The 24,557-nt window shown below is 47.7% G+C and overlaps 1 protein-coding gene across 1 annotated transcript in view; it reads right to left on the bottom strand.

Annotated features, from left to right (window-relative positions):
• Nucleotides 1-365: 365 nt before the first annotated feature.
• TMEM132B (transmembrane protein 132B) overlaps nucleotides 366-24,557 on the bottom strand; it is a 155,600-nt gene continuing 131,408 nt past the window's right edge. Inside the window, exons 4-7 of the mRNA XM_060193291.1 lie at nucleotides 13,890-14,095; nucleotides 12,274-12,544; nucleotides 7,142-7,333; nucleotides 366-5,798 (exon numbers count right to left, since the gene is read on the bottom strand). Coding sequence (XP_060049274.1) covers nucleotides 4,650-5,798; nucleotides 7,142-7,333; nucleotides 12,274-12,544; nucleotides 13,890-14,095 — 1,818 coding nt within the window. The 3' untranslated portion in view covers nucleotides 366-4,649. The remainder of the gene's footprint in view (nucleotides 5,799-7,141; nucleotides 7,334-12,273; nucleotides 12,545-13,889; nucleotides 14,096-24,557) is intronic.

Genomic DNA, 24,557 nt, shown 5'->3' with positions numbered 1-24,557 from the left:
AACACAGAAGTAGCTATGGGCAAGGAAAGACTAAAAGGGAGAAGCCTGAGCTCCCTCACATCTGTGTATCAACCTGAATTCATAGATGGTTTGATCCCGGGCAGGAGGGATGCCACGCTCCTACCATGACACCAGGGAAGCAGTGTCCCCCAGCTTGCCTGGAGAATAAAGACATTTCTCAAAGGCAAATGTTGCTTCCAAGTCCCAGGAAACATTTTCTTTGGGTTTCCACTTATTACTGCACTAAAATCCAAAAATGTATTGAACTATCTGGATGACAGAGGAGATGGATTTAGATATAGTCAAATCATACCAGTGCTGAAATCAAACAGAGGGTCTGCGAATAAAATAATGAAACAAGTGAAGAAGGTTTAAGTGTTTATTTTCACGTTAAAAAGGATGCGTTACCCTGTGGTTAGAATATAACTTTAAGCTGGAAAATGAAGTCACTTTATTTCTGAAAGCATCCCTCACCCCCAACCCACCCACCCCCCGAAAAAAAAAGAAAGAGAAAGAGAAAAAAAAGACATCCAAAAGCAATGAAGAGGAAGATCAACAATGTTCTGGCAGGTTCTATCCATAACCCCAGTGCAAGCCATGCCCTTCCTTCCCAGGCCTCACCCCCAGACCTGCACATCTCCTGGTGTCTGGTCCCCCTGTCTCTACCCACCATCAGCTGAGATATATATATTTTTTTTGAGTGGCATGCTTTGAGGAGTGTGTCTGTACTTTTAAAAGCTATGGCTGTGCATGCTTTTCTTTTAAAATGCATGTGTTCCAAAACACTTCTCCTGTGTATCACCTGTATTGCCAAAATAGCCGCCATTTTGTTTTAAGATGACTCCGCCCCTCCCCGCCTGTCTCTTTGCACAGGCGATTATGTGGGGGTCACATGACACATACCTATGCTCGTGATGGAGATGGTTGCTGAGTTCCTAGGTCAGCATTCACGTCCTCTACAGAGACTAGAATGGAAAAGTGTGGCCAGTTTTGAGATGATGTGAGGAAAAGAGACACAGGGACGCCAATGACATGTAGGAGACAGAGGAAGCCCCACTCATGCTTGTAGGCATCAAATTTGGACCGATTGTTCTTTTTTTTTCTTTTACAATGGAAGGCTGGTTTGGGGGTCCCAACATCATTACAGTGGAAGGACACCTTTCTGGAGGAGTGAGCAAGACTGCAAAAGACAAACTTGCCAAAACTGGAAAATGAGCAAGGTACAAAGGCTACCAATGTGAAGCCCGGACAAAAATGAATCCTTCTTTCTCCCCCCAGCCCCACATTAGTGTTCACACAGAAACTTACTGACCAGCCTGAAGGGTGACAGGGACCCCCACCCCACTCCTTAGCCCGTGTGCAGTGTGAACCACCTGGGAAGTAGCTTCAGCCCTTGTTTGATTCACACGGGCTGTCTGAGGTTCACTGGGTGGTGTTCTGGGGATACCTCCCAAGTCTTTCCACCCTGCGTTCTCACAGCGGCCACCTGTCTGAACTCCAGTTCTTCTCTGGGGTGGCTGCACCTTGGTCCCCAAATGCTGGTCTGGAGAGCAAGCATAGCCCCAGAACCAAGGGTTCACACCTTCCACCATTCTGTGTCTCCTGCTGCTCTCAGAATACCTGCTCCATCTGTCTCACCTTACCTCAGGGTTCACGGCCTTGTGACCCATCAGCAGGCCCATTCTTAAGGGACAGGAAGGGACTTCACCAAAGTTTTCTTGTCCAAGTGACTCAGTCACACCTATCCCATGGACACCTCCCTCCCAGACCCCTCAATCACCCAAGGCCAGAATATGACACACACACTCCAAGACCCTGCCCCAGAGCTCAGTAATCCTTGTCATTCTCCTGTCTGGGTTTAGATATTTTGGGAGATGCTTCCTATTCATTTGAAACTAACTGGCTGGAAAACAAGCAGATAATACATGTAGTTTCTGGGCAGCAGGAAACAGAGCAGAAAGGGGATTTATTTTTTGTTAAGCTGAAGAGTACCCATGTCCAATCTGAGCAGGATTGACAGAGGGGATGCCCACTGAATAGTGTGCTTTCTGGCTGCTACTATTCACACACACACAGTACATGAATGTGTGTTAATGTGTGTGTATCCATTTGACTTTGTGTATACTATTGAGAGTGTGTGTGTGTGTGTGTGTTCATTATGTCTGAACTAACAGTGTGTGTGTGTGTGTGTGTGTGCGTGTGTGTTCATTATGTCTGAACTAACAGTGTGTGTGTGTGCGTGTGTGTGTGTGTGTGTGTGTGTGTGTAAGAGAAAGAGAGAGACAGAGAGATGGTGAAGGAATCCTCTCCTCCACGACCTGCCATTTTGAACTGGCAGGCACCCCTCCCACTCACACTGTGACCCCGCACCTGTATGGCTCTAGGTGACTAGTTTATCCAGAGGCGCTTTCCACAGGCCCCATGTTGCCCAATCTGCCAGGAAGCACCAGGCACATCCTGACTCTCCCTCAAGCCTCAGGGCAGAGACGTCCCTTGATGCCACTCCCCATAACAAGGGGAACTTTCCTACCCCTCTCCCCCATGACTCTCCACTCCAGAGTCCCGTTTTCGCAGGGAGGCAGCCTGCTGTGTGAGAGGTTCTGGTCTCGTGCATTAGGAATGAAAAGCATATTGCTTCTGGAAAGGGGGCAGTCCAAAAGGGAGAGGCAACTGGGAAAGCTTGGCAGAGAAGGCAGGGCTCCCTCACGGTGGTACTGACACTCGCCTGCCTACACTGGCCTTCTCGATGGCCTACATGGCTGGTTCAGGGCTGCCTCCCCCAGCAACTCTGAGGGGCGGTGACACTTGAAGGAAAGAAGCTACAATAGTTCAGCCATCTCCTGAATTATCCCTTTGAAGATAATGCTGAGGTCTCTGGCTTCATCTTCCAACCAAATGGAGAAGTTTGGGGAAACTCTCAGCTTCAGGTCCTGACCACTGTTTCAAACACAAAGTCAACTGAAAGACTGGACACAGTGCTTGGAGCAAGAGACCCAGGCAGAACTCCGTAGCCGCCATCTTGTGACTGGAGGAGGGGCAGTCACCATGTTCCACCCGCAGAATTCTCTTAGGACAGTGGGACACTCCCCATGGAGTAACTCAAGTCACTGGTCATTGGGAGTGAGAAACTGCTCAGATCATCTCCTGCAGCTCCTGCTTACTCTTAGCCTTTAAAGATCTGTCTTATCAAGACACAAGAGACTCAAGGTAAGCTCAGAACCAGACTCACTAGACCCAGGTCTCTTTTTCCAGCTTACACACCTTAATAAAAATGTTGTCCTATTCTGAAGCTCTTGCTTTGCTTGAAACCATGACTTTTCCCTCTTTGCCCCTTGATTTTCCAGTATCTACAGATTCCACCCTAATGGCTTCTTAAGATCTATAATGGTCACCTCCTCTTAAGAACTTGGAGGGGGAAACCTATCAGTTTTCTCCATTGGAAGATGTCCTGCCAGAGTCATGAATGAGGACATTTGGGGGGAGAGAAATCCAACAGCAGAGCTGACTTTCTACAATATTCAGAAGTTGAAAGATCATTCTACTTACTTGAACCAAAATGCTCTGGTAAAATGCAAAGTTTAATCTGGAAACTATTCTGTACATAAACCCCTTTCTGCGTATACTGATCCTGCTTTGAGATTTCAGTCTGGGTAATAAATTGTGTGGACTACAAAGCACTGGTATAAATACAGAAATTCACCCCCCAGGAGTCCTCCCCACTTCCCATCAATTGCCAACAAGCAGGAGATAAAAAATAAAGGTTTGTGGTTCACAACGTGTCTCCAGTTCTGGTTTCATGGAGAAAACTATAAATAGATGGCCCTCCTTCACAGGATAGCAATGCTGTAAGTAAAATCCCACCCCCATCTGATACAGGTTAAGTTCAACAACAAAACGGAGAAGAGACAGACAGAGTGGGGATAAGCGCTGTAGCTAGAAAGCCCCCGAAAAGATGGGGGGAAAGGACGGAGAACTGGAGAAACCCTGTGTGGACACCCAGGAAGATGCATGACGTGGCAAGTCTCAGTGAAGAAAACTCATATGTACAGCAAACAGATCTCGAAGAAAAGACGGGAATGTGTCTTTGTGTTTCCAAAAAAAAAAAAAAAGAATTGCAGAGGTCAAAGGAACCAGGCGCAGCTGCAAAAGCATATAAAAATAATGAGCAGAGCTCATAGCCAGAAAGGACAGCTACATTCAGCCATCTTTCATGTACATTTACTCTCAGGCCAAGGGCAAGGAACATCCGCTGTGCTTTAAAAGGTCTAGGAATAGAAAAAGAAAAATAATAATAATAATCAACTCCCAAAGGCTTTTTGAATTCCGCATGGGCCATTGGTCACGAGATGATTAACAATGTCTTGTGGGGCCGGGCGTTAGAATATTTGAACCGAGCTAGGGTCAGGCCGTAGAGGACACTGTTGTCTTAGAGGTGTTCCAATTCCTTATGTGGGCTATTCCAGAGACATTTTCTCAGATTAAAGTCCCATGGCTCTTGAAATACCCTTAGAAAGCACCTCCCCCAACACACAGCCCCCAACCTCCACGCATTAAGTTCTGTTAAATCATCCCCTATTGCTGATCAGACTTACTGCTCCACCATTCAAAAAACAGAAGGCATAAAGGTGAATACAAACATAAGAAAGGAGTTACAGCTGGTCTTGCAGTCTTTCCATGTAGTCCCGAAACTCCTGGGATTCCCCCAGGCCCATGTCTGGGCAGACCCACTTGATGTTGTCGTCGCTGTCAAACAGGATGGAGTTGGTGTAGGGGCCTCCGTCCTCAGGGAGGATGGTGGTGTAGGAAGTGAACTTGACTCGCTTCCTCTTTGGGCCCGAGGGATTTATAGGTTCGTTTTTGATGTCCTTCTCGTAGATATAGTCAGAAGGTCTGAGCAGCTGATTATGGAACGTCTTCTGGGAACTGCCATTGAGAAGGAAGTTCCTCTCCTCAAACTGCAGGCCCCGGTCGATCATGGTAGTGCACTCCTCGGAAGGGAGTGTGATGTCCACAGGGTTCTCCAAAAGTTCCACTTCGTTCCCCAGCCACACCCAGTCATGGGAGTGGGGAATGTTGCCCTGCTCACTCACAGCAAATCTTTTGTGTCTGTATTTCCAAGCGAATGCCACACAGTTGATCAAGAAGACCAAAATGGCCAGGCAGAAGACGCAAAGCAGGGCATACATGCCAATCTCCAAGTCAGTCAAACCCCTTGAGGTCACAGTAAGGTCACTAGGATTATTGGGTTCCGGTGACTTCCCTTGAGTGGGGAAGCTGGTGAAGGTGTCTGGGCTACCACCCTTGAGTGATTTCTTATCCTGTCCTTCCATGGGAGACTGTGGAGTTGTGCTTTTGTTGGTACTTTCCTCTTGGCCAACTGAGGCGCCATGTTGGAACCATTCCTGGACTGCTCTCTCCTGGCTTCCTTCATGCTCTATGGAATTGCTGAGGTGGTCTTTGTATTCCCGATTTATGCCCTCAATGTCATTGGTGCCTCCTTGGCGCTCATTGATACTTGGTTGAAATTTGACCTTGACATTCCCTTTACCCACAGCAAGAACACTCTTCCTCTTGGTCTTCTGACAAGGTTCACTAATCATCATTTCCAACTTAATTAAGGGCCCTTGCCCTTCACCCTCTGCTACCACAACTGGCCATTTGGATTGAAGGTTGGGCTGGACAGACACCACCATTTCATCCAATGATGAGACAGTAATTGAGAAATCCTTGGGTTCATAGATGTCTAAAGGTGTCACAGAGCCGTCACTGAACAAGATCCAAGAACTCACTATTGCTTCCTAGGAGAAATGAAACCAAGACAGAATGTTATTATCAGGTTCCTTCAAGTCTGCCAACAATACTTGTGCTCAAGCATACAACTTGATTGAAATATACAGACTGACAAAAATAAAGTTCTCTGTCTTATCCTGTCAAATAGTCTTTGGCAAACTTAGGGTGGGTCCCTGTTCCACTGACAGAAGGACACACAGAGATGACAGTGGCTAAAGCAGGGTAGGTGCTAATTTACTGGAGGCCATGCAACAGAATTTGACTTTCACCTTTCCAAAAAACCTTTTCAAAGAGCCGATGATTTATCTGAATCAAAGTCAGGTGTAACTAATTGGGCTCCTGCTCAAGGTAATATCACTCCAAACAGCCCTTATTAAGAAGCCAGTGCTGGCGTAGCAGAACATACACTGGCTGGGAAATACCTGGGAGAGACATGTGGCAGGAGACTGGTGTTCCCTGAGGCACAGCGCCCCTGGCAGTTTTACAAATGGGTTGTAAGCATGTGGAAGTAGAGGAGAGTTTTAGGACTGGCAATATTTGTAGGGAACAGTGGTGATCTGGGGCTTCCCAGGCCATGCTGGTTCATTTAGGTAGCTTAAATGGAATGTCTTTTTATTTAATTAATTTCTTTTTTATTTGGTAGACTAGAGATAAATTGAGGGAGGAGAGAAATAGGGGAGAGAGCAAAAGAGAGACCTGAGGCTCTCCTTCACTGCTCTTGAAGCTTGCCCCCGTGTAGGTGGGACCCAGGGGTCTGAACTGGAGTCCTTAAACATGGTATTCCCCAGAAATGGGATTTATAAAAAAAAGAAAGAAAATAAAAGCCCGTTGGGGGCCAGGAGGTGGTACACCTGGTTAAGCACACACATTACAGTGTGCAAAGACACAGGTTCAAGCCCCTGCCCTCCATTTGCAGGGCAACACTTTACGAGTGGTCTCTCTGTTTCTCTCCCTCTTTATCTTCCCTTCCCCTCTCAGTTTCTCTTGGTCTCTATCCAAAAAAAAAAAAAAGAATAAAAAATATTTTTAAAAGCCACCTATTTTGGCAAATATAAAAATGTGATCGTTGGGTCATAGTTTAGCAGCAGACTATGATGGGTGTAAAAAAAAAAACACGCCATTTGGAAAGCAAATGACTTCCATCCACCCTTCTTGTGACTAGTGTATGACAGCATAGAGGGAAACTAGAACTAGACATCTGTTTTTCTGAGAGCCAGGCCAAATTGGATAGGAAGCAGCAGGAAGGTTCCAGAATGGCCGGTCCCAGTTCTGAGTGCTCTAGTGACCTCTGAAGGATGTGAGAGAGCCCCTGACTCAGTGGGTCAGGGGGTAGAGGACTCAGGGGTCCCACCTGCTGTGGGGCTTGCAGAATGTCCTGGGCGGTCACGGTGGAGACCAGGGCTCTTCTGTCAGCTCTGTGGGGCTGCAGGGAGAGAGACAGGCCGGCCACCAGCTGCACGCCCAGGTCTGCGATGGTGACGCGGTCATCCAGCACAATGACCGTCTTCTCCGCCAGGATGGAATCAGAGAGAGGTGAGAGGACCTTCAAAGGAAGCAAGAAACCTGCAGTCCAGTCCATACCGTCACATTCCACTCCTAAAGCCCTGGCCCCACTCCCTGCTGAATGAATGCACTGAAGAAAATGACTCACTCAGACACGCTTCTGCTTTGTTCAGTTACACCTGCCAGCTGAAGGAGCCCCACCACGATAGCCTCAGTCCATTCTCCCCCTGCCTTCTCTCTTATTCAAGCCATGAAAGTAGCGATAGGGTTTCTGAGGAGAGCGTGGCTTAATTTAAAGGCAATGATGAAAAATTGTCACCTTGGTCCTAAGCACTCCAAGAGTGGCATTTTTCCCAACAGCTAATATCTACTTAAGGAAAATAACAGACTGTCCTCAGATTCTTTAAGGAGGCCGTGCTCAGCCACCTTTGCCCATCTGCAGTCCTTCCTGGGGCCAGTGAGCCGCTTCGTTCACCAGGGCAGAGTGATTACCAGCGAGGGGCCCACTGTGTGTGTCAGCAAGGGTAGGATAGTCAGGCAGAGTGGAAGAGGGAAGCTGAGTGTCCCCAGAAACCACTCCTCCTAATTTACTGCCTGCCTTGTTACCATGGTGTCTTAAAATGGAGAGAGGTTCTGAACTCTGACAACATCTTCCCTAACAACATATGTATTCCTCTTGCATGTTAACTATCAGGCTCAGGCAAAAATTACTACAGTCATGGACCCCTGTGGACATACCTAAAGTAGACTTCCTAATTTCTTCCCACCCAAAGACCCCTAATTTCATCTGCTCTGTTCTGCCTTTGGGTTCCTGTTTAATAATCAATTTGTCCAGCTTCATATCTTACCGCCTTTCAGCCACCAAGTTGCAGACACTACCATGAAGCCATCCTGACCTGACTTCCCTGGGCAGACGACCTCACCAATATGTCCTGGAACCTCACCTCCACGGAGCCCTACCCCACTAGAAAAAGAAACAGGCTGGGGGTATGGATCCACCTGTCAATGCCCATGTTCAGCAGAGAAGTAATGACAGAAGCCAGACCTCCCACCTTCCGCACCCCATAAAGATTTTTGGTCCACACTACTAGAGAGGGATAAAGAATAGGGAAGCTTCCAATGGAAGGGATGAGACACGGAACTCTAGTAATTGGAACTGTGTGGAGTTATACCCATTATTTTACAATCTTGTTATCATTATTAAGCAACTAATAAAAAAATTTAAGAACAAAATGGAGAGGGATGTTTAGCAAGTGCAGTTCCTAGTACACCCCACTGCCCCTCCCTCAGAATGTCCTGCCTCATCTCTCAAAGCTGTGGCTATGATAAGAAGTCACTCCCATACTTACAAGACCTAGAAGGCACCAGTGACCTTAAACTAGGGAGAGAGCCAGGGTTATCCAGGTGTGTCCACTGTCACCAAGTGAGCCCTTCACAGCAGAAGCTTTGGCTGCCTGGGGTGGGGAGAGGTCACAGATATTCTAACTACAAGGCTTCTCAGGGGGCAACAGCAGGCCTGTGTGAAGCGACTCAGTGGGCTGTGGAGACAGTCAGCAAGGGCAGCTTCTACCAACTACCTGCATGAGCTGGGGAGTGAACTCCACCACAAATGCCCATATAAACCCAGCCTGGTCACCCCTCTGACAAACCCAAACAGGCTCACCTGTACCCCTGGCCAACAGGACTCTGAAATTAATAAATCAAGATGGTTTGAGGCTGCTAAGGTCTATAGTAGTTTAGAGAGAATGATATAGTAACGTGACAATAAATAATCCAGATTATATATGCTTAATTCAATTTGGTCAAGTGATTGGATAAAGAAGATACGGGAAAAGATTTTTAAAATTTTTAAAAAGAAAATATGGCATACATCCATGGTGGAATCTGATCTGACTACTGAAAAGGGGAAATTTCGCCCTTTGCAAAATCAAGGATGGAGGAAGGCGGTATTATTCTAAGGGGAATAAGTTGGATGTAAAAGACAAATAGCAGCAGCCCAGGAAGTGGTGTAGTAGGTAAAGTGCTGGACTCTAAAAAGTGAGGTCCTGAGTTCAAACCCTGGCATTACATGTACCAGAGCTACGCTGGTTCTCTGCTTCTCTCCTTCATCCCATCTGTAAATCAATAAATTTTTTTAAAAGAGACAAAAACCATAAGATTCCATTCATATGTGGAAGACAGAGAAAGAAATCAAATGAACTAATGAAACAAAAATAATCTTTGAGGGGATGGGTGGTGGCACACCTGTTTAAGTGCTCACATTACAGAAATAATATTTTAACTATAAGACCAGTTAATGGTTGCCAGAAGGGAAGGGGGGAAATGGTATATTGGTTCATCCTATGGTAAAGGACAGAAATGGAGTTTTAATGGCAAAAAATGTCCAATAAACAGATTTTTATTTATACTGAGGTTGACCTAAGCCCTATCTTAATGTAACAAACCAATGTTACTTCAGCAGGAAATGTGTTTTTAACTCACCTTTGTCCAAACATCAAGTTTGCTAACATCTGAAATACAACTTCACTATGAACAGCAGCATTTAAATTTTTAAAAAGTTTTTATTTATAAAATGGAAACACTGACAAGCCCATATTTCTCCCAGTCCTGAAACCTCTAGAGCGAAGCTCACTTTCCTGCTTGCTTCTCCCACTTCATATGAACTGATACTGCACCTGGTGGTCCCAACCCAGTCAGTGCAACCAGTAACCACCTCAGCATGTTTCCCTTCGGACTGCATCAGAGACGTCAGGCGTGGAATGTGAACCCACCAGCTTCATCACTCTGATGAGACCTTTCCTAGCTCACAGGACTCCTTCAATTCATTTTGGGTGGTATACTTCTTAACAAACCTGAAAACCTAGATATAGACCAGGGTCCATGAGATGGGGCATAAGTATGATATCCAGAAGTTGGGGGAAAACAGATACCTTAACGCAAAAGTGCACTTAAAAACTTTTGTTTAAGACAGGCCATGCCATCTCTGCATAATTATCCTGTCACAGTTAGTTTTAAAAGAATTTCACTGGGCGGGGCCGGGCGATAGCGCAGCAAGTTAAGCTCACATGGCGCAAACCATGAGCATGGCATAAGGATCCTAGTTCGAGCCCCCAGCTCCCCACCTGCAGGGGAGTCGCTTCATAGGTGGTGAAGCAGGTCTGCGGGTGTCTATCTTTCTCTCCCCCTCTGTCTTCCCCTCCTCTCTCCATTTCTCTCTGTCCTATCCAACAACAACATCAATAATAACTACAACAATAAAACAACAAGGACAACAAAAGGGAATAAATAAATATATAAAAAGAATTTCACTGGGAGCGATAGAGTGCACGTAAGCACAAGGACCTATGTTCAAGGATCTGGTTCCCATCTGCAGGGGGGGAGAGCCTTAGGAGTGATGGAGCGAGGCCACAGGTATCTCTCTTCCTCTCTCTCTCTCTCTCTCTCTCCCTTCCCCTTCACAGATTCCTCATCTAACAAAAAATAAATAAAATAAAGAAAGAAAAAGAGAGAGAGAAAGAAGGGGGGAAAATGACTGCCAGGACCAATGGATTCAGTGTGCAGGCACAGTCCTAGCTATAACTCTGGTGGCAATAAAAACAAAATAGTTCGAGCCAGGTGGTGGCGCACCTGGTTGAGGGCACCTATTACAATGCGCAAGGACCTGGGTTTGAGCCCCCAGTCCCCACCTGCAGGTGGAAAGCTTTATGAGTGGTGAAGCAGGGCTGCAGGTGTCTCTCTGTCTCTCTTCCTCTCTACCACCCCTTCCTTCCTGATTTCTGGCTGTCTCTATCCAATAACAAAAGATAATAAAAAAATTAAAGAATAGTTTGCAGATGACCCCACCAATGTGTGCTGGAGCCCCGCCTCCCCAAAGCCCTGCTCCACTAGTGAATGAGAGAGACAGGCTGGGAGTCTGCATCGACCTGCCAACACCCATGTTCAGCACCTTCTGCACCACACAATGATCCTGGGTCGGTCTATACTCCCAGAGGGATAAAGAATAGGAAAGCTTTAAAAGGAGGGGATAGGATACTGAGCTCTGGCAGTGGGAATTGTGTGGAACTGTACCCCTCTTATCCTATGGTCTTGTCAATATTTCCACTTTATAAATAAATTTAAAAAATAGTTTGACTGGGCTGTGGAGCTAGCTCAGCATTAGAGCACAGAGCTTGCATGCATGAGACCTTAAAAGCCCCAGGTTCAAGCCCCAGCATCACCATACGCCAGAGCAGAGGGCTACTCAGGTCTCTTTCCCTTGCTTTCACTCTCTTGTTCCTAAAAATAGTGAAAATCTTTTTAAAAATACTTTTACTATAATGAAAGAAAGAGCACTTAACTAGAGATTTTTAATTACTTTCACTGCAGTTACAAGTATCTTTAAAATGTTCTGTCCATTCTTCCAGACATGAAATAGCTTAATGGTAGCTTAAAGGAAAATAAAAGTAGCTTTCATGAGCCCTACCATCCTCTATTCTCATCTACAAAAAGGAAATTATCTTGAGGGAAAGACTGCTTCTGATGTGAAGTTAATTTAGCTTGGACTGAAAAGTGAGATTTTTTTTTAAAAACTGTTTTTTGTAATTTTTTATTATCTTTATTTATTGGATAGAGACAGCTGGAAATCAAGAGGGTAATGGGAGACTGAGAGGGAGACGGAGAGACACCTACAGCACTGGTTAACCACTTGTAAAGCATTTCCCCTGCCGGTGGGGAGTAAGGCCTCGAACCCAGCTCCTTGCACATTGTAACACGTGCATTTAATCAGGTGCACCACTACCTGGCCCCAAAAGTGGGTATTTTCTCAGCTCTCAAAAATGAAAATATTGATCTGAGTTTAGATTATTAAAGTTGATGAATCTGCTTTGGAGACTCAGGATTCTCTTACACACACACACACACACACACACATACACACACACATACACACACACATACACACACGGGCCCTGGGCCAGAACACACCTCCTCAGGTTTCTGTACCTGCACAGTGGTGATCCCGGGCTCTCGACCCACAAGAGTCCTGCCATTCAGCAGCTGAGCAATTTTCGGTTCCTCCACCTTCATGAACTCCGTCACGAGGTCTGTGATGTCAAACTGCCAGTCGGGGCCTAGCATGTAGCTCAGCTGACCCAGGTCGGGCGACTCGGCCACGAACTGTGTGAGGACACGCACTGTGGCGTGCTGGTACTGCAGAGAGCAGCCTCGGCCCTTCTTCTCCTCATCCTCCTCATCCTCACTGTCCCGGGTGGGCCTGGGGCACCAAGGACAGCGGGTCAACTGCCTGCCGTCACTGTAGCCAGGGACTTCCCAGAAGCCCCATGGCAGAACAGAACTTTCTCCCAGCACGACTGCCTGTCACTATCGGACCCTTCACTGTGTACCACCTCATGCTCTTGGTCATCCCTTCTGGAAGTCACCTCCCAGAGTTACCCCACCCTTAGAGTCCCCCCCCCAGAGTTACCCCACCCTGAGGGTCTCCCCCCAGAATTATTGCACCCCTAAGAATCACCTCCTCTGGGATTCCCCATGCCTCCCACAATTCTTACCGGCTGCTAAAGGGGCCCCATCTCCAAGAGTCAGCTCCTCTGGGAGTACCCCATCGCCCTTCAGAACCCTCACCTCCTTTTGTAAGGCCCTGACCCCCAAGAATTCCCCTCCTTTAGGCTAGATGGCAGTGCACCTGATTGGGCACAAATGTTACCCAGGTTCAGGTACCTGGTACCCTTGATACCCATCTGCAGGGGAGGGAGGGAGCTTCACAAGCAGGTGTCTCTGTCTCCCTGTCTATCTGTCTATCCCCCCCCCTCAATTCCTCTGTCTCTACCCAAAAATAAATATTTTAAAGCCAAAGGTTAAAAAATAATAATTAAGCACAAGGACCGGCATAAGGATCCCGGTTCGAACCCCGGCTCCCCACCTGCAGGGGAGTCGCTTCACAGGCGGTGAAGCAGGTCTGCAGGTGTCTATCTTTCTCTCCTCCTCTCTGTCTTCCCCTCCTCTCTCCATTTCTCTCTGTCCTATCCAACAGCGACAACAACAATAATAACTACAACAACAAAACAACAAGGGCAACAAAAGGGAATAAATAAATAAAATAAATAAAATTTAAAAAAATAATAATAATAATAATAATTACTTCCTTCAAAGGCACTTCTTCCCCTCACAATGCTTACCCTCTGGTGGAGGTGCCCCCTTCCTGAGTGGCCTCACTCTGAGAATAACTCCTTCCCCCACACAATCTTCATCTCCTATTGGAGACCCCTCCCCCAGCCACCTTCACTGGGAGAACTCCTCTTCCCCCATAATCCTCAGCTCCTGTTAGAACCCCACCCCATCCCCAGCCCCAGAATAGCCTCCTCTGGGAGTACTTCCTGCCACTATATCCCTCACCTCCAATTGGAGGCTCCCTATTCAACCCTAGAATCACCTCCTCTGGAGAACTCCCGGCCCGGCAATGCTCACCTCCTAGTGGAGCCCCCCTCACGCCCTGAATCACCTCCACTGGGAATCCTCCCTGCAGTCCTCACCTCTTAGTGTATCCCCCTTCATGCCCTGAATCACCTCCACTGGGAATCCCTCCCCCCTGTAATGCCCACCTCCTATTGGAGGACACTGGGATCCTCCACCCTTTGATCTGGCTCAGCTCGGTGTCGGAGATCTCAATCTGCAAGGGGAGTCTGGGAGCCCAGACCGTGACCTCAAGCTGAGAGGTGAAGTGCTGGTGGGTGAAGTTCACGATCGTGTCCACTTTGCTCTTCATTTCCTTCCCGTTCACAAAGACAGAATCACAGTTGTTGGAAACCTGGAGTGGAGGGGAGAGAGAAGGGGTGTTAGAATTCTGAGGTGCATCAGCAGGAAAGGCACCGGCGGGGGCGGCGGGGGGGCTGGTGGTGGAGTAAATAAAAAGTTCATGAACCTCAAGGGTTCTGATTTATTAGCCAGCCAGATGAGGAGAAGAACATGTCTCGAACAAAAGGGTGATTTGTAGGCACTAATTAGTGACAAACACTGATAAATAGACTCGGGGAAACCATTTTGTGCTGCAAAATACCGACAAGCAGAACCGTCTTCCATAATTTAATGGCGGTAGGTGACCTTTGGTGCTTTGCGAGCGTGTGCACTTTGCTTTACCTTCCCTTTTTATGTACTCCAACCACCACTAATCAACCCCCAGGGGCCACATCTTTCATTCTTGCTTTGTATTTGAAGATACGTGAAAGGTAGCCAGATGCTGCTAAAAACAACATTGCTCGCAGCCCCCACAGAGGATACTTCCTCAGGAAAAAGAAAAGAAAAGAAATTGGGAGGGCTCTGCACTAGACTAAAACCCTGACAGGCAAAATACTCAAGCAATGCCCTAGAAGTGTGTAATTTTGCGGAACAGAAGTGAAGACATTGTCTTTTCTTCTCCTTCTTTTGCGCCTCCTCCTTTTTCTCTTCACCTCCTTCTTTTCCTCCTCCTTCTACTCCTCTTCCTCCTTCTACTCCCCCTCTCCTCCTTCTTCCCTTCTTCCTCCTCTATTTTTTTTTTTTTTTTTGCCACCAGGGTTATCAAGGAGGCTCAGTAACATCACTACAAATCCACCATTCCCAGTGGCCATTTTTTTTCCCTCTCTCCTCCTCTTCCTAGTCCTCCTCCTCCTCCTATTTTACTTGTTAGGACAGAAAGAAATATGAAAAGGGAATGGGAGACAGAGAGGGAGAGAGAAAGATACACACCTGCAGACCTGCTTCACGGCTCACATGCTCCTCCGGCATTTGAACCCAGGACCTTGTGCATGGTAACAATAATGCCACCACCCAGCCCAGTACATTTTCTTGTCTTTTTTTTAATATTTATTTTATTTATTTATTCCCTTTTGTTGCCCTTGTTGTTTTATTGCTGTAGTTATTACTGTTGTCGTAGTTGTTGGATAGGACAGAGAGAAATGGAGAGAGGTGGGAAAGACAGAGAGGGGGAGAGAAAGACAGACACCTGCAGACCTGCTTCACCACCTGTGAAGCGACTCCCCTGCAGGTGGGGAGCCAGGGCTCGAACCGGGATCCTTATGCCGGTCCTTGTGCTATGCGCCACCTGCGCTTAACCTTCTGTGCTACAGCCCGACTCCCTCCCAGTACGTTTTCTAATGTTCATAAGTTAGCAGGTGATTAAAGCCACGCTCCATATCTTCCAGCCTAGCAGGAAATTCTGAGGACCAGCCACCTGGGCCACCAGGGAAATATCATTATGGAGGCAAGAGGGGAGGAGAAGCATGTTGAGCAGACACAAAAGCAGGGGAGTTGGGCAGTGCCACAACCAGCAAAGTGCACAAGTTACTACATTTGAGGACCTGGGTTCAAGCTCCCTGACCCCACCTGCAGGGGGAAAACCATGAGATGTGGAGCAGGCTGTTGGTGATTCCTCTCTCTCTTCCTCTCTCCTCCTTCCTTCCTCTCTTGCCCTGTTTATCTCTGTCCTTATCATAATTTTTAAAAAGGGAGGGGGGTTGCCACCAGAAATGGTACATTCTTCATGCAGGCACTGAGCCCCAGGGATGGCCCTGGTTATAAAGAAAAGAGATGAAAACAAACAAACAAATTACACAATGAATCATCAACTCACCACACAATCACCCACAGCACTGCAAGGGTCTCATTTACAGACAAAGAACATTCACTGAAGTGATGTCAGGTAACTGGCCCGTGGTTCCCAATACTATTCAGGGGTGCAGTGTGGAGCCGGGCTGCTGCATAGGGTCCCCAGCTCAGTCTCTGGTGCCACCCTGCAGTCTGTTTGGTCAGCCACCATACGAAAACTTGCTCATGACCTTCCCCTCCTCACCTGAATGGGAACCTACAGCCCAGCCCTCCCTGCCAAGTCTCACAGAGTGAGGCAAGAGTCCCTCTGCCCTGGTGACTCGGCCCAGTGACCAACTCAAGAGCAGCACCAGGGGTGCCGGCTGCCAGCTTAGTCTGCAGTGGAGCAAAGCAAAGGCAACCCAAGGATGACACAAGCAACAGAAAGGCTGAACCAACTGGGGGCCTGGTAGTAGCACACCCAGTAGAGTGCATATGTTACAGTGCTGCTGCGCAAGGGCCTGGGTTCAAACTCCCGGCCCCCACCTGCAGGATAGAGAGCTTCACAAGAGATGAAGTGGTTCTGTAGGTGTCTATGATTTTTTTAAGATTATCTTTTTTTAAATGTTTTTTATTATCTTCATTTACTGGATAGAGACAGCCAGGAATTGAGAGGGAAGGGGGAGATAGAGAGGAAGAGAGAAAGAGAGACACCTGCAGCCCTGCTTCACCACTTGCAAAGCTTCCCCCTGCAGTTGGGGACTAGGAGCTTGAACCTGGGTCGTTAGGCACTATAACGTGTGTGCTTAACCAGGTGTGCCATCACCCGGCGGCGGCAGGTGTATATCTATCTCCCCTCCCCCTTTCATCTTCTTTATGTCTCTACACCAAAACATTTGCTTTTTTTTTTTTTAAGAGCAACATAAAGACCAAACCATTCTGTGCATCCCTGTCAGACACAGGGCTCCTGGTCTCCACCCCAAAATGTCACAGACAACTAACTCCAAGACAAGTTGTTGAGGACAGGTTACCGAGGGCATATTAGCTGGACCATAGTGACACTGACTGGGGAATGAATGCTGGGCCCAGAGCAGTGAGCAGGGCTGTTCTGGGGAGCGAGTGTGTCTGGTTGAGTCCATTCTGAAGCCTCGTCACCATCTTGACAGAACTGAGCAGCCCCAAGGCCTCTGTCCTTTGGGCTCGGCCACTCTAAGCAGCGAGCCTGCCTTGGGCTGATGTGTCTCACCTCCCCAGATTCCAGTGGGAACAGAAAGAGGCAGCTCAATAACTTCTCGAGGCTTCAAAGACCCCAGCTAGTTTATCCCACTCTTTGACTACATGACATTTTCAGGAATGCAGGGCCTGGTGCATGCGTGGTGCCACTGAGCCCTGTAGATAGCCAAGCCCTATTTCTTTCCTTCCCTTCCCTTCCCTTCCCTTCCCTTCCCTTCCCTTCCCTTCCCTTCCCTTCCCTCCCTCCCTCCCTCCCTCCTTTCCCCCTCCCCTCCCCTCCCCTCCCCTCCCCTCTCCTCTCCTTTCTTTTCCTTTCCTTTCTTTTGCCTCTAGGGTTATTGCTGGGGCTCGGGTGCATGCAGTGCACTGCGAATCCACATCTCTTCAAGGCCATTTTTTTCCCATTTTGTTGCCCTTGTTATTGTTGTTGTTGTTACTGTTGTTGTTGGTATTTCTGTTGTTGTTGGATAGGACAAACTATAGGAGAAACTGAGAGAGGAGGGGAAGACAGAGAGGGGGGAGAGAAAGACAGACACCTGCAGACCTGCTTCCCTGCCTCCTTCGCTGCTGCTTTGGTGCTGCTGAAGTGCTGGACAGCGCTGCTGCCTCAGAGGACACCTAACAGGCCTCCTGCCTGCCTCCCCTGTGGCACAGACAGCAGCATAGGTGCAACTCTTGGCAGACACAGGGAAAGGCTACTTCTTTGCCACTAGGAGGACAATCCCCGTCTGAATTTGTAACATCATCAAGATTCAATTCCTCCCTTACAGGAGACACTCTTCCAAAGATTTACCTTCCCCTGATCAAAAACCACACCTACCCATTAGGACCCAGATTACAGTTTGTGGCAAAGGAGAGCAGATGCTTTCCTGTGCAAGGCTGTCATTTTAGCACTTTATCCTTTGCCTCCAGGAGAATTTTCAAAGCACCACCCACGCCTGTGAGCTCAGGAAAGATCCAAGCCCTTCACACTCAGCCCACAGCGCCCCAGAAGGGATTAAGAGCTGTTTATCTGGTGAAAGCCCAGCATCTGGCCCCACCCGGCTTCCTGCTCTGTTTCTCCCACACACATGGATGCGACCTGCTGAAAAAGCCCTGTGATGGGGCTCTGCCGACGCCAGTGCCAAAGTCCAAGCCTAGGTGTTGGGGTTTGCATTTAAATTAGTCACACAGAAATCAGCACTTTGGCAGGTTCAGATTATTCTCAGGGAAAAGACCAAGCTGCGGTGTTTGTGTTTTCCAAACTTAGTTTGCTAGTACTTAAAGAAAACATCTTTTAAAAAAGAAACATTTTTTAAAGGGCCAGACAGTGGTGCACCTGGTTAAGCACACATATCACAGTTCAAGCCTCTGGTCCCCACCTGCAGGGGGAAAGCTTCAGGAGTGATGAAGCAGGGCTGCAGCTGTCTCTCTTCCTCTCTATTTATGCCTCCCCTCTCAATTTCTCTCTGTCGCTGTCTATCCAATAGTAAGTAAATAAATAAAGGTTAAAGAGAAGGAAACATTTCTATGAGAGAATGCAAATCATGAAGGCAAATTATGGACAGCTGGAGCAAAGAAATATTTTTTTTTAATCCATGAGACTTCGGGGAAAAGGACAAAGTAAAGGCAAGTGATGACCATCCGTGCCAAGGAAAGGCTGGATGTTCCCACTCCCACTCATGGGCCAAGAAGAGAGCTCAAAATGTTAGACTTACATACCTGGGGCTCCAGAGGTCCTAGGTTCATTTCCCAACAACAACTTAGAGTTGAGCAGTGCTCTGGTATTTGTCTGTGTGTGTCTTTCTCATAAAAATAAATAGATCTGGGGGTCGGTGGTAGCACACCAGGTTAAGTGCACATAGTGTGAAGTACAAGGATCAGCAAAAGGATCCCAGTTCAAGTCCCCAGCTCCCCACCTGCAGGGGTGTCGCTTCACAAGCAGTAAAGCAAGTCTTCAGGTCTCTGTCTTTCTCTCCACTCTCAATTTCTCTCTGTCCTATCCAACAATAGCAGCAGCAACAACACAATAACAACAACAACAGTGGAGAAAAAATGGCCACCAGGAACAGTGGACTCATAGTGCAGGCACAGTGATAACCCTGGAGGCAAAAAACAAACAAACAAAAAAAAACTTAAAAAAAAAAAAAGACAGGATAGGAGGTGGTTCATCCAGTGAGAACTCCAGCTACCACATGAGGGCACCTGCAGGGGGAAGCTTCATGAGCAGTGGGGCAGTACTGCAGTGCCCCTCCTCTCTCTCTCTCTCTCTCTCTCTCTCTCTCTCCAGAATATCCTGCGGGGGGTGGCAGTTTCACGAGTGGCAAAGCAGGTCTGCAGGTGTCTCTCTTTCCCTCTCTATCTCCCCATCCCCTCACAATTTCTCTCTGTCCTATTAAATAAAATGAAAAATTAATTAGAATTGGCTACTGGGAGTGGTGGATTTGTTGTGTAGGCACTGAGTCTCAGGCATAACCTTCATGGCAATTAAAACAAAATAGATGGTCAGACATAGTGTTGGTGCAAAGCAGGCACTGAGACACACTGATAACCATGGTGAAGGAAGGAAGGAAGGAAGGAAGGAAGGAAGGAAGGAAGGAAGGAAGGAAGGAAGGAAGGAGAGAAGGAGGAGCCTGGCATGACATCAGGTGCAATACTGTGTGTGACAACTCCTTAGAGCCAGCTCTCCTGGCTGGGTTCCCTGTGCTGGGTCTTCTGGAGATCTCTAAGGCTGTTTCTCTCTCTCTCTCTCTCTCTCTCTCTCTCTCTCTGTCTTACAGTCATAGACCAGGTCTTAATCGTCCATGCATTCTTGTATTAGTAGAACTCACTTATTAGTGAGCATTGAATGTCCTGTGAAGTTTGAATCAAAGGTTTTCATGGCACAAACTCCCCAATGTTTGGTGTTCCTGTGGCACTCCTAGTTTCTGTCTTCATATTGCCAAAGGCCTTTAAAATCTCTATTTATGATCAAAGTCATGGGTCCCTTGAAATATACCTAAAATAGACTTCCTAGCTTCTGCCCACACAAAGATCCTTAGTTCCATCTGCTCTGTTCTTACCTTTAGGTTCCTGATTATTGAACAATTTGTCTTGCTTTTTATCTCACCACCTTTCAGCCACCAAGTTGCAGACACTACCATGACACCATCGTGACATGCCCTGGCCTCACCAATATATCCTGGAACCTGACCTCCCCAGAGCCCTGCCCCACTCAGGGAAGATAAAAACATGTTAGGGTATGAACTGACCTGCCAACATCCACGCTCAGTGGAGAAGCAACTACAGAAGCCAGACCTTCTACCTGCTGCATCCAATAAAGAATTTTGGCCCGTACTCCCAAAGGGATAAAGAATAGGGAGGCTTCCAATGAAGGGGATGGGACACAGAACTCTGGTGGTGGGAATCGTATGGCATTGTACTCCCGTTGTCTTAGAATGTTGCAATCATTTTTAAAGCACTAATTAAAAAAAAGAAGGAAAAGAAAGAAGGAGTGCACAGTGGGGTGCTTGGTGAGTAGTGTCCTGGGATTCCTCCACCCTTCCAGAAACCTGTTGGAGGCAGTAAGAGCTGGTGACTCTCACAGCACACGTGGCTGCTGTACCTGGACACGCCCTCGGTGGGGCAGCCAAGCAAAACCACTGGCCGGCTCCGCTTGGCATGATCTGAGGAGCAGATCTCCCCGAGCACGACCTGCCACTGTCAGGCAGACAGGTTTCGCAGCAAAATGCAAACCAAGCGCGTAAACTTACAACACGCCCTGACTGGGGCAAAGAGCACAGCATAGCGTTGTAAGCAGGGAGATTGAGCCATGAAGAGGAGGAGGAATATGACCCACTAAGGGGGGGGGGGCGGTCAGAGAATTAGTGGAAGTGATCCCAGCAGTCCCCCATCTGCAAGAGCCATTCTCCTGAGTGAAGGACCCTGGAGAAGGTTTTAAACCACAGGCATGGAGTCCAGCAGGTGTGTCAGCTTGCCCTAGTCTAGTGAGCACGTGTGTGCCCCTCTCAGAGGTGTGCTATTCAAGCCACCTGCTGATTTAATTGCGGCAGGACACCCCCCCAACACAGTCAGGTCTCTAATCTGGTCTTGCTTTTTCTTGTCTGCTCATTGTCTTCACAAACAAGTGCTTGCATTTGATTGATGTCTCCCTCTCTCTCTCTTTCTCTCTCTCACTCTCACCTTCCCGCCAGTGATACACTGTTCTCTTAATTGGCCCCACCCCCATTGTTAGTCATTAGCTGGGGGTTAGTTACTACAATGTCAATGCACAGAGCACCTGGATCTCTGGACATCACAACAGCCACCATGTCACATGTGGTCCAACTCATGGCTTCTGTCAAAGTATGGGGTTTCTGTTCTAGTTACAGCTTCAAAGTCACATTAATTTTTTTTGTCTTTTTTTTCCTTGAAATTCATTTTTTTAAAACATTTTATTTATCAAGATTTCCAGGCCGGTGGTGGAATAAGTCTACAGGAGGGGTTAAAGTGGAACCAAGGGAGAGAGCCGCCGATCACATATAGGCTGGAGTGGGCCACAGATAAGGATGACATGCACTGAGCAGTTGTTCCTCCAGCTTCCAGATGCTACCATGATGCCAAGCTGACTTCCCTGGGCAGACAACCCCATCAATGTGTCCTGCAGCCCTGCATCCCCAGAGCCCCACCCCAGTAGGGAAAGAGAGAGACAGGCTGGGAGTATGGATCAATTTGTCAACGCCCATGTTCAGCCAGGAAGCAATTACAGAAGCCAGACCTTCCACCTTCTGCATCCCATAGTGACCCTGGGTCCATACTCCCAGAGGGATAAAGAATAGAAAATCTTTCAAGGCAGAGAAGGGGAGACGGAGTTCTAGTGGTAGGAACTGTGTGGAATTGTACCCCTCTTATCCTATGGCCTTGTCAATATTTCCACTTTATTAAAAAAACATTTTATTTATTTTGGGTAGTGTCAGGGAGACACAGAGAGGGAAGGAGGAGATAGGGAGAGGGCAGGTGATGGTCTGCCTGGCTTAGTATACCTGCTATAATGAGCAAGGACCTGAGTTCAAGCCCCCCGTCCCCACCTGCAGGGGGAAGCTTCACAAGGAGTAAAGCAGTGCTGCAGCTTTCCCTCTCTCCCCTCAATACCTCTAAACTTCTGTCTCTATACAATAAGTAAATAAACAAGTAAAATACTAAGAGAGAGAGAGAAAGGGAGGAAGGAGAGAGAGAGAGAAAGAGAAATCTGCAACACTGTTCAGCTCTCTTTCACTGCTCATGAATCCCTCCCTCCCCCCCCCGCCCCCCCCCCCCCCCGCAGGTGGGAACCAGGAGTTGGAACCTGGATCCTTGGGTATGGTAACAAAAAGTGCGCTTGATGACGTTCACTACCACCCAGCCTCAGTTTCTCCTTTTGTTTATTTGTTGTTTGCTTGCTTGTTTTAAAAGGTATCCCGATGTGCCAACAAGCCTCATTTACTTGTTTATTATTTGTTTGTTTAATTTTGGTCACCAGGATTATCACTGGGACTTAGTGCTTGTAAGTTGTATCCACCACTCCTGTTTTTTTTTTCTTTTTATATTATTATTATTGTTGTTGTTGTTACTGATGTCATTGTTGTTAGATAGGACAGAGAGAAATGGAGAGAGATGGGGAAGACAGAGAGGGGGAGAGGAAGACAGACACCTGCAGACCTGCTTCACCACTGATGAAGCAACCCCCTGCAGGTGGGGAGCCGGGGGCTTGAACCAGGATCCTGCTGTTGGATCCTCACGCCATGTGCGTTTTACCCACTGTGCTACTGCCTAACCTCCCACTCCTGGTTTCTCCCCCCTTTTCATTATGATAGAGAAAAAAATAGGGCAAAAGAGGGGGAGTGAGAAAGTGGGAGTGAGAGGGAGAAACAGCTACAGTGTGTCCTTCTCCTCCACTTGTAAAGCTTCTCTCCTGTATAGGTGGGGACTGGGGGCTTGAACCCCCACCCTCTCATACAGTAAATGGGCACTTTACCAGTTGCAGCACTGCCTGGCCCACAAGCCTCATGTCATATACTCCTCGTGACCAGGTACCCCAAACGCCCCCCCCCCCACCCAGTTCAAAACACATGAAGTCCTTCCTTAGCTCTGCAGGACACGCTGGTTGATGGTGATGGCACCTGCTTGCCCGACCAAGGTGGGCTTTCAAGCTCCATGTGATGTGTCTGATTCCCACCTGATCTCTCTGTCTCCTCATCTGTGAAACAGACCAAAGGCCCCGGATAACCAAGGCGGCCCTGTGACCCCTATGAGAAAGAGCCAGTGCTGAGGGCATCAGGGGTGTGACAGGAACCTGTAGGCAGCCCACAGAGCTGCATCCTCCACCCTCTCCCCTATGGCATTACCCAAAGGTGATCCTGGGGACTTGGACGGTGCTCCTGAAATGATTAAAAAAAAATGCCAAAAAACCATCATGAACTTGAGAGCTATATTTGGACCTGTAAATAAGGAATCTGGCACTGTGATGGAGAAGAAAGAGAAGAAACTAACATCCAACAGCCTGTGCGGTGAAGCCATTGCATGTTATGAAGCCTGTGTTGATGGGAGCAGGAGCCCTGGGTGGGAGCAGGGAGACCAGCACAGAGTGTGGAGGACTTTGAGGGCAGTGAAGCTACTGGCAATATCACGATGGTGGATCCAAGCGCAGCTCCATTGAATCCACAGCCAAGAGTGATCCCTGACATCCACTGTGTGGCCTGTGAGGACTAAGGGGTGATGCCTGAGGGCCAGCTTTGGTAATGCCTCTGCCATTCTGCAGAGTCACCTTGACAATGGAGGACACTGTGTGGGGCTGGGAGGGAAGGGAGAGACAGACAAGCACACTTCCCTTTATTGAACTGAACATGACTGGGTTTTTTTTTGGGGGGGGGTTCAGATATTGCACTTTTTAAAAAATGTATTTATCTTCCCTTTTGTTGCCCTTGTTTTTTATTGTGGTTGTAATTATTGTTGTTGTTGTTGATGTTGTCGTTGTTGTTGGATAGGACAGAGAGAAATGGAGAGAGGAGGGGAAGACAGAGAAGGGGAGAGAAAGATTAGACACCTGCAGACCTGCTTCACCGCCTATGAAGTAACTCCTCTACAGGTGGAGAGCTGGGGGCCTCCAACCAGGAACCATGCACTTTGCGCCACGTGCGCTTAACGCGCTGCACGACCACCCAACTCCCAGATGCTGCACTTTTTTAAAAGACTTTATAACACATTTTATAATTTTAGACTTCCGTATACAAAGCACTATGAAGATCAAGTAAGCCCTGGGACCAGGCTTTGGCACACCTGGTTGAGCGCGCACAAGTTACAGTGCACAAGGACCTGGATTCGAGCCCCTTGTTTCCACGTGCAGGGGGAAAGCTTTAAGAGTGGTGAAGCAGGGCTGCAGGTGTCTCTCTGTCTCTTCCCCCTCTCTATTAAAGGGGAAAAAAAAAGATTGAGTAAGCACTTACTTTGGCAGATGGGAAGACCTAAGATGATTATTTTTT

The sequence above is a fragment of the Erinaceus europaeus genome, chromosome 6 (genome assembly GCF_950295315.1).
Source record: "Erinaceus europaeus chromosome 6, mEriEur2.1, whole genome shotgun sequence".
Taxonomy (NCBI): Eukaryota; Metazoa; Chordata; class Mammalia; order Eulipotyphla; family Erinaceidae; genus Erinaceus; species Erinaceus europaeus.
The sequence above is the reverse complement of the archived record's forward strand: the minus strand, read 5'-3'. Positions and strand labels throughout refer to the sequence as shown.